The sequence below is a fragment of the Myotis nattereri genome (assembly GCF_964212035.1).
Source record: "Myotis nattereri genome assembly, chromosome: 4".
Lineage (NCBI taxonomy): Eukaryota > Metazoa > Chordata > Mammalia > Chiroptera > Vespertilionidae > Myotis > Myotis nattereri.
In genome coordinates, this window is record NC_138079.1 from 3,786,247 (window position 1) to 3,805,712 (window position 19,466).

At 45.3% G+C, this 19,466-nt stretch overlaps 1 protein-coding gene across 1 annotated transcript; it reads left to right on the forward strand.

Moving 5' to 3' along the window:
- The first annotated feature begins 5,394 nt into the window (after positions 1 to 5,394).
- Positions 5,395 to 18,865, forward strand: SUB1 (SUB1 regulator of transcription). Its single transcript, XM_081089102.1, has 5 exons — positions 5,395 to 5,486; positions 8,369 to 8,441; positions 11,243 to 11,365; positions 13,501 to 13,609; positions 15,909 to 18,865. Exons 2-5 carry the CDS (start codon positions 8,370 to 8,372, stop codon positions 15,986 to 15,988), a joined length of 384 nt encoding a protein of 127 aa, XP_080945228.1. The 5' UTR covers positions 5,395 to 5,486; position 8,369; the 3' UTR covers positions 15,989 to 18,865.
- Positions 18,866 to 19,466: the final 601 nt, after the last annotated feature.

Consider the following 19,466-nt stretch of genomic DNA (forward strand, 5'->3'; position numbering starts at 1 on the left):
GTTCTAGCCTGGATGCTAAGCCAGGGGTGACTGACCGCGCTCTGTGCCCACCCCACCCCGGCACATAGCAGGGCTCCTTTCCCTTCATTTCTGGTTCCCTCTTGGTCCATCACAGGTAGGGCTCTTGTGCTACAAACTGAGGTTCAGGAGAAAGGCGACTGTCTTGATTTTCTATGATTGCGTTTCATGATCGCCATTGCATCTAGCGGCAGAAACGTCATCTTAGCCAATTTCAGGTCACGATTCCTCCCCTTCCGTCTTTCTCCCCGGCTAAGTTCTGGGTGGGCGTCGGCAGGCGTCTATGGTGTCAGAGCATCAAGGGTGGTGGTGGGATCCAGCCTCTCTCCCCAGCTGGTCTGCACTGCAGAGTCCCTCTTGTTTGGTTCTGGTCCCACGTCCTTCCTCCGGCGGGCATTGTTGAGATGTGCCTTGTTCTGTCCACTCTGCTGAGGTCATGGCTGGTGAGATAGCCGCACCCTGACTGCAAGGCCGCCCACCTCTGCTGGCTGCCAGGGCCGGTGAGGAAGACATCCTGCCGAGTCCTGCAGCACCTGGGCAGCCCGGGATTCAGCAAAGCTGCCGTAGGCCCCCCTCCTTGATGTGCGGTGGACATGCTCCCCACACCCTGTGGGGCCTGACCACCTGGGAAGCAAGGGGCAGGTTTGCTGTGCTTTCAGATGCCCAGTCTCTTGGGGGTCTTCTGCCAGGGTTGGTCAGGGGACGGGAGCAGAGCTAAGTCTCCAAGACCCTGAAGAGAAGGTTCATCTCCTTTCTCTCTGACTCCCCCCTTTCCCCGGGTCGGGAGAATATCTGGAGGGTGGCAGGATAGGGGCAGAAAGAACAGGATTTGGCTAGTGACATATTCTTTTAAATCCCGAGGTTTAAAAGCCCAAAGCTAAGGATCTGCCCCCCTTGCTCTGCTATAACCCTCTGGTCCTTGTGGATGCTATGGCTGAGAAAGTGGGGAGCGGGGCAGGGCCAGGGAGAGAAAGCAGAGGTGCTGGGAACAGGGGCCACATTTCACAATAATATCCTGCCGCTTGAATGCTTCTTTCTTTGAAGTTGCGGAAGAAATGAGCAATGGAGGGTGTTCGCCGTGTAGCATCGCAGGGACTCCTTAAAAGTCCCCTCAACCTCGCCCAGACTCCAGGAACCTCTCATGAGCTGGCTGTTCCGCAGGCTTTGGTCTTTCCCAGTAACCGAGCAGTTTTCTCTCCTTCCTGCTCCCCAAACCGCCTCCCGTTCTGGTCTACCGGCAGATATTCCAAACGCAGTTCATTTATTTACTAACGCTTCTTTGAGGAATCACCCATTTCTTCCAGAGCAAAGCCTGGAGGCAGGTAGGTAGTCCTTTACCTCCAAAGAGTCCCTCTAGAAATTTCTGGTAAAAGGAGCAGTTCCCCACCCCATCCTGTACAAATGCTCGTGAATGACACCTCCCTCCTATGATGTGTATGTGCACGTGTGCATGTATTTTTGCCTTTCTGCGCTACACAATCCAAAGAAAGGCATTTTCTTTCAGGTACTCGCGGTAAGGAGAGTTGGGCTACCCAGGTGGTGCTGGTTGGAACAAAGAGAACTGATCTATAATTCATACGTCGAAGCATCCGCACCCAGGAGCCAAACACACCTTGGCCTGTCGGCACCATGTGAGCGGTGTATGCTGTGTGAAGGAGTGTGGAAGTGCTTGGCCTCCTGTTATTTAAAAGCAACTGTGGCCCTCTTTTGCTTCAAATAAGATTTTTCCTCCCTCTTTCACTCGAATGTAAGAATTTATTCTTATTTTTTGAATTACATCTACTGAAAAAAAAGGAAAAGAAAAATCACTTACACGATCAGGGGTGTGTGAATCGTTTCACCACCCAAGAAAGCTGAGCCAACTGCATTCACATGCAAAACATCCCCTCTCCCTGCTTCTAAAAATTCCTACTTCCTTAGCAGTTCACCCCGAGGCCCAGAGAATCGAAACCCAACCGGACCGCAGGCCCCGCCCAGTGCCTTCAATGACACTGCAGCTGAAAGACACCTTTGTTAATGGGAGAAGGGGTGGCCCTGCCCAGGACTACTTGTCTACGTGTGCTCAGTTTACCTGGAGTGATGAGCACGATTTTGACGGAGACCAGACTATGTCGCCCCATAATAGGCCTCAAAATTGACATACAAATTATTTTTGAGCTAAAGGCACTTGAAACCACACGCCAAACAGCCGGTATGAGAAGGACATCCTGATCCTCCCCTTTCCTCTCTCAAATCAGCAGATAAGACCCACTGTATGGAAAGTGCCTTTCCTATACAGGAAGGAAATTAGCATTCTTATCATCACGACAGGAAGTTGAGAGAATTCCATACAAATAGATCTTGTTCAAATAATTCCCACCTTTAGTCTCCCTACATACCTTAGTCACTTTTTCCACAAATACCTCTGGTTTGATGACGTATAAAAGCATTTAGGCTTTGCCACTTCTCTGGTCTTCATTGCCTTATGAGGGCCCCTGTGTCACATGAAGCTTATATTACGTAAATCTGTATGCTTTTCGGTCTGATGTCATTTAATTCTGAGGCCCGGTGAAGACCCCAAGGAGGTGGAGGAAAATGTCTTCTCCTATGGTTTCCTTAGGTCGGTGTATGTGAGGGAGGAGGTGAGCAGGGCGGCCGAGCAGCAGCTGTGTCAGTGTATATATTCTTGGCTACTTCAAAGAAAAAAAAATTTTTTTTTTTATTTCAGAGAGGAACGGAGACGGGGAGAGAGAGATAGAAACATCAATGATGAGAGAGAATCATCGATTGATAGGCTGTCTCCTGCACGCCCCGCACTGGGGATGGAGCCCACAGTCCGGGCCTGTGCCCTGACTGGGAATGGAACCGTGACCTCCTGGTTCCTAGGTCAAAAGCTCAACCACTGAGCCACACCAGTCGGGCTTTGCTACCTTTACTTCATTATGATTTAGATTTAACAATTTTTAAAAAAGAAATTAATTTGTGTTTCTGTCTGCATTTAATCTTTTAAGAGTCAACTAGTGCTAGAAGGGGAAAGGGCCTGGGATTTTGACTCCGTCTCCTGTCTTCTATTTGCCACGGAACCCCTTCACACATGCCATCCCTCCATCCCTCCTCTAAGTTGTCCAGATAAGGTACAGTTCCCCTCCCCTCTGAGGGTCAGGTTCCATAAAGGGACATCCCATCTTTCCCCCCTTTTTTCACCCCATTCCCTGCACCCCTAACTTTCCATGGCATCTTGGGCCTGTAATTCTGAGCTTCGATAGCATTCCGCTTCGACTTTGCTCCAAGTCCCTTCCCCTTCCTCCACGTGCAGTCCTTCTCCATAGTTTGGGGTTCTGCAGCGTGTATGTTCCCTGCTCTGGCGGCCACGCGAAGGCGTTCTCAGAGCTCCTCCTCTGGGAGTGAGCGAGCCCGGGCTGGCCATCACCACTGAGCGCTGTTTTTACCAAACGCTGCTCTGCTGGGGTCCGTGCTGTGAGAAAGGCTCATCGGTCCCAATTCCAATAAGGGACGCGGAGACACAGTACGGGGAAAACGAGACTTCAATGCGTTCTCGAGAGAGCGGCGTCTGTCCCATTGTCCAGGCACACATGGAGTAGCAAGCACAGCCTTTTCACCCTCCCTCCTCCGGCTCCTCATTGGCTGAGTGTTATGGGGTCACCTGTTCCCCCATTGGTAGCCTAGGTCTTACTGTCTCCCATTGGGTCACTAACAAAAATTGGGCTTAGGCCTTTTCTAGTTGCTGCCACCTCCCCCTGCCTAGTTGGGGCCGGGACCTGGGGGTTTCCACCATGATGCTGGCTCACGTCCCCAGTTCTTTGTTCTTACATCCTCTTCCCTCCCCCCTACATTGCTTGCCCTGGGGAAATTCAGTAACTGTTTCCATTAAATACTTGTGGTTTGGCTCAGTGGATAGAGCATGGGCCTGCGAACCGAAGGGTCCCAGGTTCGATTCCGGTCAAGGGCATGTACCTTGGCTGCAGGCACATCCCCAGTAGGAGGTGTGCAGGAGGCAGCTGATCGATGTTTCTCTCTCATCGATGTTTCTAACTCTCTATCCCTCTCCCTTCCTCTCTGTAAAAAAATCAATAAAATATATTTTTTTGAAAAAGTTGACTATGCTGGAGATGGACCGCAGAGGCCTATTTCCTACAGCGGCCTCCTCTCCCTCCTGGGTTGGGCCTCCTCTCTTGCTGCGCATGCAGGTCTAGGAGTTTGTTTTCAGTGGACACCATTCCACAGCTGTGCCATAATCAGTGGCTACGAAGGAAGGCTGGCTCTCTCCCCTCCGCATTCCCTGCACACGAGTGGGTCTCGGAGCAGAGCTGCTCGCTCCCGGGGGTTTACGTTTAGAACAGATCTTTTCTTATTACTCGTCATGCTCCCTCCCTCTGTTGGACCAGACATGGGCACAGAGAGCTCAGCTGGGGCCGAGTCCAAAGGACAGTCACTCTGATATTCTAGGAACGGGTCCCTTCTCACCCTGGCTGTTAGAGCATCCTCCCCTACGCTGTTCCCAGCTCCCAGCTCTCCCTTCTTCCTTCAACCCTCCCGAAGACATTTCACTGCTCAGAAGCTTTCCACACTCATTCTTCTTCTTCTTTAAACAGTATATTCTTATTGATTTCAGAGAGGGAGGGAGAAGGCGCGCGAGAGAGACATCAATGGCGAGAATCATGGGTCAGCTGCCTCCTGCACGCCCCACGCTGGGGATGGAGCCCACAACCCCGGGCACGTGCCCTTGACTGGAATCGAACCTGGGACCCTTCAGGTTGCAGGCCGACGCTCTACCCACTGAGCCAAACCGGCCAGGGCTCACTGCCTTCTTTTTCACTTGGAATAAAGTCCAAGCTCTCTGCACTTGGTTTAAGGCACTTTCCCCTCTGGCTTCAATGCCTCCCCCGCTGTTTCTCGATGCCTCCAGGACTGACTCCTCCTCCTCCTCCTCCTCCTCCTCCTCCTCCTCCTCCTCCTCCTCCTCCTCGCCTCTCCGCGTGGCACACTGAACTCCAGCCTCCTTTTCCCACTCCACCTGGTCTCTCTCGCCTCGGGGCTGGTCTTTCAGGTTTTTTTCATTCGTCTCTTTAGGACAGTGGTTCTCAACCTTGGCTGCACATTAGAATCACCTGGGAATCTTTTTAAAATCCTCATGTCTGGGCCTCATCCTCCGGAAATTCTGTTTCTTTGTTATGAGGTGGGGCCACAACATTAGCAACAAAGAAACAGAATTTCCGGAGGACGAGACCCAGACATCAGGATTTGAAAAAGATTCCCAGGTGGTTCTAATGTGCAGCCAAGGTTGAGAACCACAGTGGTTTCGCGGTCCCTTTAAGGCCCTGGAAAGGGTCTGGGTGCGGGTTTCTCCGGAGAGGCCACGCCCCGTCACGTGCCGGGGGCGGGGCCAGGGCCTCGGCTTCCGTCACGTCCGGTTCCCTGTCAGTGGCGAGGAGCGAGCGAGCAGGGCAGGTCGGCGGCAGCGGCGCAGCGTGAGTACGCGGCCCGCCCCCACCCGCGCCCCCGGCCCCCCGCGCCCCGCGCCCACCCTCCCCGGCCCCGCGCCGCCTGCGGCCTCCGCTCTCCCCGGCGGTGACCGAGCGGGAAATGGCGGCGCTGCTGACCCGCCCCTCCCCGCCTCGGCCCCACGGACCCCCCCCACCCCGGGGCCCGACCCCTCCTCCGCCAGGACCCCGCGCCCGGGAGCCGCAGCCCCCTCGGCGCCGGGAGCTGCCCCCGGGAACGGCCCAGGGACGGGCGCGGCGGCCCGGGGTTCGGGGCGCGGCCGGGCACGCGGAGCCGCGGGCAGGGGGCCGGGCGCCCCGGACAATGCGGCGGCGGCTCGGGCAGGGGCGGGGGCGCGTGCGGGGCCGCTCCTCCCCAGGCCTCCCGGGCCCCCGCCCCCGCTCCTGCCTCCCGGGTGGGGGCGCTCCAGGGCGGGGGCGCGCGGACCCCGACGGAGGAGGGCGGGGTGGGGGGCCGAGGGCGGCCGGCTGCGGCCGGGGGTGGCGAGCGCTCCGAGCGGAGAAAATGGCGCTGGTGCAAGGCCCTCCCCTTCCCGCTCGGCCGCCGCCGCACTCGCCGCCTCCCACGCCCCCGACGCCGCCGCCGCCGCCGGCCCGACCCGGTCCCCTCCCCGGGTCCGACCCAGTCCCCTCCCCCGCATCCCTGGCCCCCTCCCCCGCAGCCCCGGCCCCCGCCCCCTCCCCCGGGCCGGCCCAGCCCCCGCGCCCCCGGAGGACCCCCTCGGGCTGCACCGCGCTCCTGTGCCCGTAGTCCCGGCCGATCTGTTGACCGCCTCGTCCCAGTCCTCCACGCCAGCGATTTCGTGTTTTTTGTTTGGTTTTGTATGTAGTTTAGCGATGTTGGTATCATTTGCCTGAACTACGAGCCTGCCTGCCTTTTTTTTTTTTTTTGAACAATAAAGGCTTCAGGGGTGAACATAAATACCTATTTCCATCCGTCCTGAGAGGCCGGCTTCGGTGCCATTACCTTGTCCTGTTAATGGTCGCACTCGGTGAAAAGGAGAGTGGGTGTCTTGGAAACGGGCCTAGGCCCCAGGCTGCTTTAGGCAGATGGCGGCGTTTCAGAGGGAAGCATGGGCGCTGTTTAATTTAGTTTTGAAATGTTTCCTGGCATTATCAGCAGCTAGCACACACAACGGGGTAGATTTGGAGATAGGGCTGTGACATGGAGCAGGAGCAGGAATAACGGGCGAGACGTGGTCGTGCAGGTTGTTCCCCCCCCCCCCCCACCCCCCTTTGGAACTTCATGTCCAGGATGGGGCCCTTTACCTTGACCTCCTGTTGTGGACACAGTCAGGGCCACTGCAATGCAAGTTCCCTCTAGAGTGCTACGTTATTTCTGACTTTTTAAAGGAAGAAATGAAGCCTTTGGTTTTTAAACTCGTGAAAGCCTGTGTGTGGTGCATACGAGGCCTTTAGGGCGTAGAAAACTCTGGCTCAGGCTCTTGAGAGGGGGAGACGGAGAGAGCTGAAGGTAACTTCTTACCCCCAGTATAAGTGCCTTGAAAATAGGTTCAGCGGGCCTTGGAATTCCTTGAAATTCGGGATCTAGGCTTTAAACAAATCTCTGCAAATGTAGATGTGCAGGGCTCTCTGCCTTGCTGCTCAGGCACCTGGGGAGCGAGGGTCTCCGTGGGAATTTGAGGACAGGTTTTGCCTCTGCCAAAAGCAGAGTCTTCAAATTTTAGTATATTCCAGAGTAGAAAAATCAGTGTTAAAATGTAACGAATTGTGAATTATGTATAACTTTGTGAGCTCTGAATTAGTCCTTGTTATTTGATGGCATGGTAAAAAAGCCAAAGAAAATTAAGAACGTGTATAAAATAAGAAAAATCTATATAAAAGCCTAAGAGACCATTAGGACCCAACAACCAGAATGACTGGTTGCTATGACATGCAGTGAGCACCAGGGGGCAGACGCTCAATGCAGGAGCTGCCCCCTCGTGGTCAGTGTGCTCCCACAGGGGGAGTGCTGCGCAGCCAGAAGCGGTGCTTACCAGCCGTTTGGTGCTTGTGGGAACCTCTCCTGCCTCCATGGCAGTGGGACATCCCCCAAGGGCTCCTGGACCACTAGAGGGTGCAGGCCGGCCTGAGTTACCCCCCGAGTGCACAAATTTTGTGCACTGGGCCTTTACTAGTATTATAATGGCAATTAATTGTATATCAACATCTGTATGTGCAGTGGTTTTCAACCTTGGCTGCACATTAGAATCACCCGGGAATCTTTTTAAAATCCTGATTTCTGGGCCGCATCCCCCGGAAAGTCTGTTTTTTTGTTATTGATGTTGTGGCCCCACCTCATAACAAAGAAACAGAATTTCCAGAGGGTGAGGCCCAGAAATCAGGATTTTGAAAAGATTCTCAGGTGATTCTAATGTGCAGCCAAGGTTGAGAACCACTGGTATAGTGCAAGTATTCCCCATGTTGTGTGAATGTTGTGGTTATTTCCTGTGGTGAATAATTTTATGTTTGGTCTCAACAATGAGAAGTGGAAAGCCTTACTGAGAGGACTTACTCTCCCTGGCTTCCCCTGGTGGCTGTCAGCTGCTGCTTGCAATGGACCCTACTCATACATCTAACCCTGCTAAAATGAAGAATAAAAATGCACATTGGCTCTGAGAAAGGGTGTAAGAGTGTGCGATGTGTACGACACTTTACTCTGCATGTTATCTTCAGCTTGGAAGAGCACAGGTTAGAATATAACTTGTAGCATTCCCTCAGTATAAACTCCAGTACCACAAAATGGTAGCATGAACCATGGAACTTCTTAAATTTTTGGTTGGGGGAGAGTTAAAATGAATGTAATAGAGCAATTTGTAAATTACTTACATAATACGTTTTTCTTTCAGAATGCCTAAATCAAAGGAACTTGTTTCTTCAAGCTCTTCTGGCAGCGATTCTGACAGTGAAGTTGACAAAAAGGTGACTTACTGCACCAGGTCCTTTCTGTAGTCCTTCCTTCCGCAGCGTTGCCATAGCCAGTTCCGAGGGACAGCACCGTGTGTCGGAATCTTACAGTGAGAGACAGGATGGGTGTTTCTGAAAGTGGGGTGGCCTGGATCTTCACTCAGATGCTGAGAGTGCTGCTCCATGCCACCCCTCGCCCCTAAATCAGACTCCAGGCAGCCTCAGACTGACTTCTGTGAGGAGCCCTACACCTGCAGACCACTGCCATAGACCCTAGAGCAGCGGTTCTCAACCTTCCTAACGCCGCGGCCCTTTAATACAGTTCCTCATGTTGTGGTGACCCCCAACCATCAAATTATTTTTGTGGCTACTTCATAACTAATTTTGCTACTGTTATGAATTGTAATGTAAATATTTGATATGCAGGATGTATTTTCATTGTTCGCAACCAACAGGTTTGACAACCGCTGCCCTAGAGAAACAGCATTAGAATTAGGCCAAAGTCACTGTTTGCCATTATTTAGAGATGGGCTTAATCTGTAGCTATTGTATGAGGTAATTGATCCAAATTATCTGTACTCCTTGAATGCATATGTCAATTTTGACCACTGTCTCAGTCATTGGTGTTTATCCAGCCACAAGTATTACTTAAAGTGTAGGCTTGGTGCATTTTAAGTTAGACTGCTATTTACTCTAGTTCCCTCCTTTTAGCCCCCAGCATAGCTGACGTGAAATTGCCTGTTGAGGCAGAGGAGGCTTTTTCCGCATCAGATGGCCGCTGCACTGTGCGTGGTGCACTATTCTCCTTCGCTGAGCACCTCACACTTCATCGGGTCTGCCTTCCACGCACTGTCCTCTGTCTCCTAGAAGCTCTCGCAGTGGGGTCTCCGAGCCTGGTGGCAGTGTCAGTTAAGAGAGCTTAAGGGGGCGTTTGGGGGAGATGGATCTTCATAGGGAAATACAGAACATGATATCATCTGGAAGAGTGAAACAGGCTTCAGAGAATATATGTACTGTTGTAGGGAATCTCTCTATTACACCAGCAGAGCATTTGAATACGTTGATTCAACGTATTTTTATTGAGCTGTTGTGTGTCAGGCATGTACCAGTCCACAGGGACTAGCTATACAGACCCTGATGTAAAGAATAATTGCTTTTGCTTTTTTATTTTATTTTTTTTAAAAATATTTTATTGATTTTTTTACAGAGAGGAAGGGAGAGAGAGAGTTAGAAACATCGATCAGCTGCCTCCTGCACACAACCCACTGGGTTTGTGCCCGCAACCAACGTACATGCCCTTGACCGGAACCGAACCTGGGTCTGCAGGCCAACACTCCATCCACTGAGCCAAACTGGTCAGGGCTGCTTTTGCTTCTTGAGCAGAGTTAATTTTTGCTGATTGTCCCAAATAGTACTATTAATCCTAAGGACATGTTAAATACATCCATTTCTTTTTGTTTGTGTACATTATGTTATGTCTAGCTTCATCTAAATTAGTAAATTAATATACACGGGTGGACAAAAGTAGGTTTCCAGTTGTGAATGCATGAAACAGTTTATCGCGCTATTATTTGTTAGTTGCATTATTCATTATTACAACTGTAAGCCTACTTTTGCCCACCCCATATTAGCTTAGGCTTTCCACTAAGGAACATGAGTGCCCTCTACTGTTTGGGTTGGGAACTCTACTGGTTTTCATGGGCTGTTAGCTCATTTTGAGACAGATTATATAAAAAGCTTTTGCAATGATGCTGCTTTTAAAACATTGTTTTGCTTCTGAATGCTAGTCTAATACATTGCTGTCTATCTTTAGCTGTGTTTTTTTTTTTGTGTGATGACGTTTTAGAGTTGACTTGTGCGCAGTACAAAATAGATTTCTTCGTTTTGTCTACTCAGATTCCCTAAGCCAGTGTAAGTGTCTCTTGGAATAGACAGAGCATAAATAGATAATCATATCCTAGAAATGGAATAAGTTGGTTGTATTCTTCCTAGTTAGTATGTCCCCTTTATAGCTTTAGTAGACTTGTGGTTCCCAAAAGTTTATTCAAAAATATTAGGCCCCTCATCTTTTTTTGCTGTTCCTCCCAAAGAAACCTTATGTGGGATTCTGATCTACAAAATAAATTTTTCTGCTTAATACCACTCTAATGCCTAAAGTATTTTTGGGGTGCCTCAGAACTGTTTGCAAATACTACTATATACCAGTGTTAGGTTAGTTTTAAAGTTTCATTGTCAGGTGGATCTTGGCTATGTTTATATTTTTTATTTAATGAGTAAATGCAGACTTTTGATCCTTTAAGTATTAAAAAGTATTGGAATCTTGAACCTGTCCATGTAAGAAATGTCTAAACTTGTAGTGAATTTTTATAAGAGTTAATTAAGCCAAACTGATGACATTGTTGGGAAGCAAGACCTAATGCTCTGGAGAAGGACACTTTTGCACTTGTACATTTGGAATTACGAAGGAAACAAGATTACATGGAAGGCGAGGCTGGGATTGGCTTACAGGGCAGTTAGCAAGACCGTGTTCTCCTGCGGGTGCTGAAGCTCCCAGGCGTCTGAAAACTAGGCCTTTCAAAGGTGTGTGCACCCAGGTGCTCAGAAACAGTAGACAGGGCTTAATGCAAAGATGCATCTTGTACTAAAAGGTACAGGCATTGACCTGCCCAAGTAGGGTCTATGGTCAGATCGTCCTGTGAGGTTCCTGTTGGTCACTGAACTTGTACATACCACCCCCCCCCTTTTTGTGTCCATAAATCTGAGAAGTGTTTTATTAAGTGTGCAGATTTTAACCATATTCATATTTTTCTTTCAAGTTAAAGAGGAAAAAGCAAGTTGCTTCAGAAAAGCCTGTAAAGAAGCAAAAGACTGGTGAGACTTCAAGAGCCCTGTCGTCTTCTAAACAGAGCAGCAGCAGCAGGGATGACAACATGTTCCAGGTAAGGCTGGTTCTTGGGTCCAGAGGACTTCTTCTCTGGCTGGACCTGAAGAATGATCAGAGCGCCTTAATCAAATAAGGCACAATCTTTATGTACATTAGCGTGCTCTTGACTAAGGATATTCATTGAAATACAAGAACATGTTAGTAGAAATGAAAGTAATTTATAAGATGCTGAAAAAAAATTTTTAACGAGTTTAATTTGAGCCAAAATTGACAGCATGCCTGGGAGCAATACCTCAAATGCTAGATTATTGCTAACACCTAGAAGTCTGTAGTTTTGCTGTATATTTAAAACAATGTGAATTTAAAAGCTATAGAAATCCAAAAGAAGAGATTGAGAACTGCACATTAGAAAGTACAGTGGAACCTTGGTTCTCTAACTTAACTTGTTTCAGAAGGCTGTTCGAGTCCAAATTTGTTCGAAAGCCAAATCATTTTTTCTCATTAGAAAGAATGTAAATTGAATTAATTTGTTCCAGACCACAAATGAGTCCCTGTTTTAGCATTTTTAAATATATTTTATTGATTTTTTTACAGAGAGGAGGGGAGAGGGATAGAGAGTTAGAAACATCGATCAGCTGCTTCCTGCACACCCCCTACTGGGGATGTGCCCGCAACCAAGGTACATGCCCTTGACCGGAATCGAACCTGGGACCCTGGAGTCCGCAGGCCGACGCTCTATCCACTGAGCCAAACCGGTTAGGGCTTTAGCCTTTCTCATGTACAGTACATGGCTAAGGTACTGGTTAGTCTATAAACAAATACTTCCTTAATGTATCGACACCCCTCTCATCCCCCCCGCCAGCCTTAAAGGAGCCCTTTCAGCACTTGTTCCAGGTGCCTTTCAGGAGGTCAGCTGGCAGCATCTCCACTTTTCCACACTTCACCGCCTCAGGAATGCTGTCACTGGCTAAATGCAAATCAGCAACAGTTTTCTACCTCTTCAGTTACTTGTGATCATTGCTTGTCTCTTTTAAAATACGTTTACTTTTTCTAGTGAGAGTTTAAATTCTTTGCAGGTTTCTGATATCTTAGGAAGATGAGTCTTGCAGAAGACAAGCAGTAGTAGTAGTATTTTTCTGATGGTTTTTTTTTTTTTGTCCTTGCTCTAAGAACCTATACAGGCTTCAGAATTTTCTTCCAGTGTTTTCAAGTCCTCTGCAGTATAGGTCAGTGTGGTCAGCCTGCCCTTGAAAATCAGTATTGTATCTTTCTACTTTCTCCCTTCTATGTCTTTGTCACCTTTTTCTCCTTTTTACTTATTTAGTGGCTGATCACTTTTCAAGGTCAAATCCTATCACCTAAAGTTTCTTCCACTTGCTCAAGCCCACATTGAACTTTTATTTGACTTATCTAATAATCAAAATTATTTTAGTAGATTTTCAGTAGATCTAATTGTATCTATTCAACAAGCTCTTAGGCTTATTGTAAAACCAAAATGAAAATGTTTAGTTCAGTGCCATAGCCGCCTAAGATACTTACACTTAAAAATACATACATATTTTTATTGATTTCAGAGAGGAATCTGACTGTTCTAGGCATCTTATAAGTGGAATCATACAATCTATATCTTTTGGTTACTTGTTATTTCACTTACCATAATGGCCTCAGGCTCATCCATGGTGCAGCATGTGAATGTATTTCTTTCTTTTAAAGCTGAATAATATTCCATTGCTTGTATATATCACATTTTGTCTATTCATTTATCAGAAGATGGACATTGGGTTGCCCTATCCCAAACGTTAGTGTAAGTAATGTTGCTATGAATATGGGTGTACAAATAATACCTCTTCAGGATCCTGCTTTTATTTCTTGTGGGTACATATCCAGAGGTGGGGCTGCTGGGTCATATGTTCTATTTTTTGAGGAACCTCCATACTGTTTTCCATAGCGGTTGCACTATTTTGCTAATGATTCTTTTAATGTAAAATGATTAGAAATGTGAGTTGTGCTTGTTTAGTTCCATCATTTACAAAGATTTTTTTTTAATAGTGACATTTCCTTTGGGTTGTAGTTTTGATATTGATAGTAGTAGTTATTTTTGTGATTAAAAGAGTAGTGAGTATGCAGTAAGTTGTGAATATAAATATGGACTTATAAATAAATACTTTTTATGTTCTGTTTCTTTTGCAGATTGGGAAAATGAGGTACGTCAGCGTACGGGACTTTAAAGGAAAAGTCCTAATTGATATTAGAGAATATTGGATGGATCAAGAAGGTGAAATGAAACCAGGAAGAAAAGGTGAGATTTGATTTCCTGAATTTGGTCCTAATATTGGAACTAAATTAAAAATTAAGTGACCTAGTTTGAAATGAAATAATGTTGTCAGTGCACTAGGAAGATCCTCATTTGGTTGGTTCACTATCTTCTGTAGTCTTTTTGGTAATGATACTTCTTATTTTTTAATCCTCACCTGAGGATATGTTTCTGTGAATTCTAGAGAGAGGGAGGGAGGAAGGAAGGAAAGACATCGATGTTCGGTTGCTTCCTGAACATACCCAGACCAGGGATCGAACCTGCAATCTTTTTTTTTTTTTTTGATGTATGGGATGATACTCCAACCGAGCTACCCTGCCAGGGCAACGCTTAACTTTAATGAGGATAAAATTATGGCAGAGCCCAGCCAGCATAGCTCAGTGGTTGAGCGTTGACCTGTGAACCAGGAGGTCTCTGTTTGATTCCCGGTCAGGGCATGTGCCTGGGTTGTAGGCTCGATCCTCAATTGGGGGTCTGCAGGAGGCAGCCAATCAATGATTCTCTTTCATCATTGATGTTTCTGTCTCTCTCCCTCTCCCTTCCTCTCTGAAATAAATAAAAAATATATATTAAAAAAATTATGCAGATAAACATACATATAATTAAAATGATAAGGGCTGAGAAGTAAAAGGGCAGATTATTATGAGAGGAGAAGTGCTCTGGGAATCTCCTAAGGAAGTGTCATTTGACACTTTAGATAAAGGAAGAGCTAGTGATGCTAATTGTATGGGAGAGGGAATCATTTTCAAAGTAGAGGAAATTGTGCAGATAACTTGAGGGGAGAAAGAAGTTAGATTGTGCGGGAATTGTAAGGCTGCTAATGTACTTGAATATAACTTAAAAATTATTTTTACATTAATTCTGAAGTAGAGTAGGCCCTGGCTGGGAAGCTGTAAAATGAATGGAAATCCTGGTTCACAGTGTTTCCTTTTGGGTATTCTTAGGGTGGTGTCTTCTAAGTGGGTTTTTGTCTTCCTTTTGTGCTTCATCCAGCATCATAGAAGCATACTTTAGTTAGTTATCCTCACTCGAGTTACTTTTCCCATTGATCTTTAGAGAGTGGAGAGGGGTAGAGAGACATTGATGTGAGAGAGGCACGTTGATTCATTGCCCACCGCATGAGCCCTCCCTTCGGTGCATGGGCTGGTGCTCTACCACTGAGCCACACCAGCCAGGCGCAGCATGTGTATTAATTCACCAAGTAGCTAGAGAACATTTGTGTGCCAAGCTAATGAAAAAATGCCTCTGTTTTCTTGTGCCTGCATGTCTGTCATCTTGTAAGGTCTGACTTGTTTCCTTCCTGTAGTTTTTAGGTTTAGTAAACTTAATGTCTATGGTTTCATTCCCTTGTTTAGCCCACTTTGGGATTGGGCAGTCCAGCTGTTCCATTGTGGCCAAGGCCAGAGTTCTTTCTTCCTGCAGCGATTACTGACCAGTAAGATGAGCTGGAAAGTCCTTCCTAGGTGTTGTCCCAATACGTTCTCCTTCCTCTCCGTTTATGGCCTCCCAGCAGTTTCCTGAGAAATCATCAGTTCTTCAATTCTAGTTTATTTCTCCATTTGTGTGGGTCAGGTATTAGAGTATTGGAAGTTTAAAGGACAAAGTTCTTCCTGCTCATACTTTAAATAGGACAGACATGTCATTAGCTAACATTTTAAATTTTAACATTTTAAATTATGCTTTGTTTATGATGCCCAATGATATGCCAAGCTTATAATTCAAATCAGCCAAAAAAACTTAGGCTCAGAGGTACTTGTAATTGTTTTGAAGTCATGTAGTTAGTGACAGTGAGGCTGGGATTTGAATCCAGTCTCTCGCCTGTACCTTCCAAGAAGTTACATCCCAGGGATTTCCCAAAGTGAAATGAAGGCTTCCGGGAGAACTCCGTACAAGTCATTCACCTGAGCTCCTGTGGGAATTGGGAGCAAATGTTGGAGCCAACGGAATGTAGAAATGAATGGGTATCACACACCAAACCTGGACCTGGCCATTGGAATTGCTCGTTTGCAAGCATTTGTGAGCTAAGCTTCAAGTCATTGTTTGTTCTCGCTGAGTTTAGTATGTGTCTTGCAGATGCAGTGTGGGAAGTAAAACTAGATATAACATCGATCATCCCGGGCAATCATGATGAATTTATAGTTAAGAAGATATCTTGTCAATATTATATCATTGTGCCATTCAAAAATGGCAATTTTGATGAAACAGTATTTTATTTGGAAGTTTAAAAACCCTCAGGAAAGCTTAAATACATTTTCAACTTTTGATTTTTAAAACTTTGTTTTAGGTATTTCCTTAAACCCTGAGCAATGGAGCCAGCTGAAGGAACAGATTTCTGACATTGACGATGCAGTGAGAAAACTGTAAAATCTGAGCCATATAAACCTGTACTGTCCTAGTTGTTTTAACCTGTCTTTTTACATTGGCTTTGTTTTTTAAATGTTGTTTTCCAGGCTATTGTATATTTGGATTGCAGAACAATTTGTAAGAATACTTTTTTTTTTAATGTGCATTATTAAAAATGTTCTGAGTGAAGCTAATTGTCAACTTTATTAAGGGGGTTGCTTTGTGCCCACCACGTAGGGTAAAATAAAATCAAGTAATACAATCTTAACTGTTGTGGCCTTCTTTGATCAGAAGAATTGGTACTATTTAAGGCCAAAAGTTAACAGTTTATAGACCTTTTAATTTCAATGCGGCTTTTACATTCAAAAGGATTTATATTGTATTGAATTTATAAACTTGATCTGTGAAATCCATAGTTGATTCTTCTAAACAAATGTCTAGACTGATTTTCAACCCCACTGATACTTCACTTCCCTTTTTATCTTTACTTCATTTTCCTTCTATAACTTGTCATGTTCAGTGTTCATTTCACTTTTTGCTTTTTCTTGAATATATTCTGCTAATCTGGAAAGTCAGTGAAACTGTCTAAATGTTAGTTATCTCAATAAGGTACTTGTAACTAAAATATTATATGAGAACTACAATCACTAATTCTACTGTATTAAATATTAGGAGACATAGTTCGATAAACAATATGGCTTGTGTGAAAATTCTGAGCAAGTAAGTGTATGTCATGACCTGTAGTGTTCTGTGTAGTAGTTATCTTATTGCTTAGTCTGCAGAAAATAATGACTTAGATGTCTGATTTGCTTTCTCTTATTAAACATGTTCACCGTAGGATGATGTCTATAGAATCAGATATTGTTAAATTAGACTAGGATTTAATAAAAGTTGTGAAAGTTTACTGGCCTAACATTTTATTTTGAAACATTGAATATGGAGTATATGCAGCCAGGGATATCGTGAGCTTTATTGTTAGGGGAGGCAGCGTGGTTGGTTTTTAGGGAAAGAGCATAGACTCGTGGTTTTTGGCCTTTGTTCAGAAATAGGCTTTGTTCTTTTAGTTAACCTAGCAGGTGCTCTATAGGATTTCACTGAACCGATGACAGAGACATGGATTGAGATACAGGTTTCGGGGCCGTGGCAGCAATGAGCAGGGCCTGGTGTGCCTTAGGAAAAGGAGGTAAGGGAGCTGTAACCGAAGTTAAAGAAGGCCGTGACGGCGGGAGAATTCTCTGCAAACTAATGATATTTTGATCATGTAGATAGGACACGATTCTAGATAGAATAGTCAAAAGAAAGGTTTAAAGATGTAAAAAATGCTTGTTGACAAATTATTTTTGATAGCTAAAGTAAAATAGTAATTGGTTATTGCCATATCAGAGTTGCACTGTCATACCAAGTTCGATTGCTAACTATGTCTAGAACATTTTATAGAATTGTCAAGGACTTGATTTCAAAACCATCTTCCAAACCACATACAGTTATCAATTTATCTGGCAGCTATTCTAAGTATTTTTTTACATTTTTAGATTTTTTTTTTTAGTGTTTTTAGCAGTAACCCTGATCAGTATGTAATTGGGGAAATAAAGAAACTCTCTAGTATTTTAGCCTTCATCAAATAATAGGCACCAAAGTGTTCAGATAATGTCTTTTAGACAATGCATACTTGATTGATAATTTTCCCCCGTTTTGGAAACATGTCCTTTTAACTTGATTGGGTAGATTTGAAAAATATTCCTTATATATACAGAAAGGGTAGTTAGAACACAGAACTTTGATTTTGGTGTAGATGGAGAGGGGATAATTGTTGACTTTCCTAGGTTTACAGGAATTTAAGGAGTGTGTGCATTTTGAAACAACCTGCTAATAGAGAGATGTGTTTTTACCCAGGCATTTTCCAGCTGTTTAGTGTACGATGTTAAACCTTCATATAAGGAGTGCTTTTCTGGCAGAATTTGGTAAGGCGACTGCTAAATTCATTTAAATAATGCTACTGGATATGCACTATGTAGAAATTATTAATCTTTTTTTTGGGTGTGTGTGTAGGGAAGGATGAGAGCTGGATTAAAATAAGAGCCAAATTAACTCCTACTGAAAGAAAGGGTACTTTTGTTTCTGTTTAAACTTTCTTTTTGGTAAGATCACTCAGAAGGAAAGCGTGGCATTTGGGGCAGCCGTTTCTTGCCGTGTGATGCCAACATGGACTTAACCACCACCGGCCCTGGCATGTGCTCAGCAGAGGGCTTTCTCATGGGCTTTTACTCTCTGTCTTTTACATACAAGTAGCATGTGACCAGTTTCCAATGCTCTTGGCATTTTATTAAAGAACAACCACTAAAAAAGAAAAACTGCATATAATTTGATTATTCTCTTTTGTTTTGCTTCATAAATGCTTAAGAACTTCTTTTGAAGACTGTTCCTACCTCATTAGCTAGTCAAGATCCAGTGATGATCAACCTATTCTGCGTAATATTTTTGGAAAAAAGATTATGAAAATAAATACATACATCTTGGCCTTGGCTATTGAGGGGAAAAGACAAATAATTGAGAATTAAGTGTTCCTGATGACATGGGTATGTTGAAAGAGTATATGAAAGTCTGAAATAGTACAAAAGTGCTGGCTAATATTTAGGTATTTCTCTTGATAGTCTTTCACTTTTTATGGAAATCCAGTGAAACACTCAAAAGTTTTTTTTTGTGTGTGTTTTTCTTTGTTTTTTAGTGGTGGTTTTCCAGATAAATTCTAGGAGTAAAATCTTTACATAGTCACACACATGTACTTCTGTAACTGTGGAATACCTGTATGCTTTGTTTGGTACATCTTCCATGGAGATGCCAATGAATATACTACATCTGTGAATATTTTAAATGTTGAAATAAAAAATAAGAAACGTGCCCTGTGTGTCATCCCAGTTTCACACGCCTGAACATGAATGGCTAGGTTACCTGTCGAGTGGGTTTTATGAAGTGGAGCGCCTTTCTGCATGAGAGCTTTTGGAATGTGAGTTAGCCTTGGCACGTTCAGTCTTCGGGGCCCTCTGGGCCTGGACTGCTACCTGACCTCAGGGGAAATGCAAATAACAGGAGTGCACAGCCTCCTTTTGTCTTTGCCCTGTGAGTGTTGTGTAGTCTGATTATTCCTTGGTGTACTTAACTGTATAATGGACTTCTTCGTGTAACTTAAATGTACATCTTATTTTCCCCATCTTGATTAGTGCTTTTGCTTAGTTATATATTGAGATCTCTTATAAATTTCTGTTTAGGGAAACTTACACAGGGATAGAAAGATCTGTGGAACACTACAATATGACTAATTTTGCTCCACCTGATTGACTGTAAAACACAAGGACTCAAAACTCCAGTCAGTGCCTTGGCCGGTTTGGCTCAGTGGATAGAGTATCAGCCTGTGGACTAAAGGGTCCCGGGTTCAATTCTGGTCAAGGGCACATGCCTGTGTTGCGGGCTTGATCCCCAGTGGGGGGCATGCAGGAGGCAG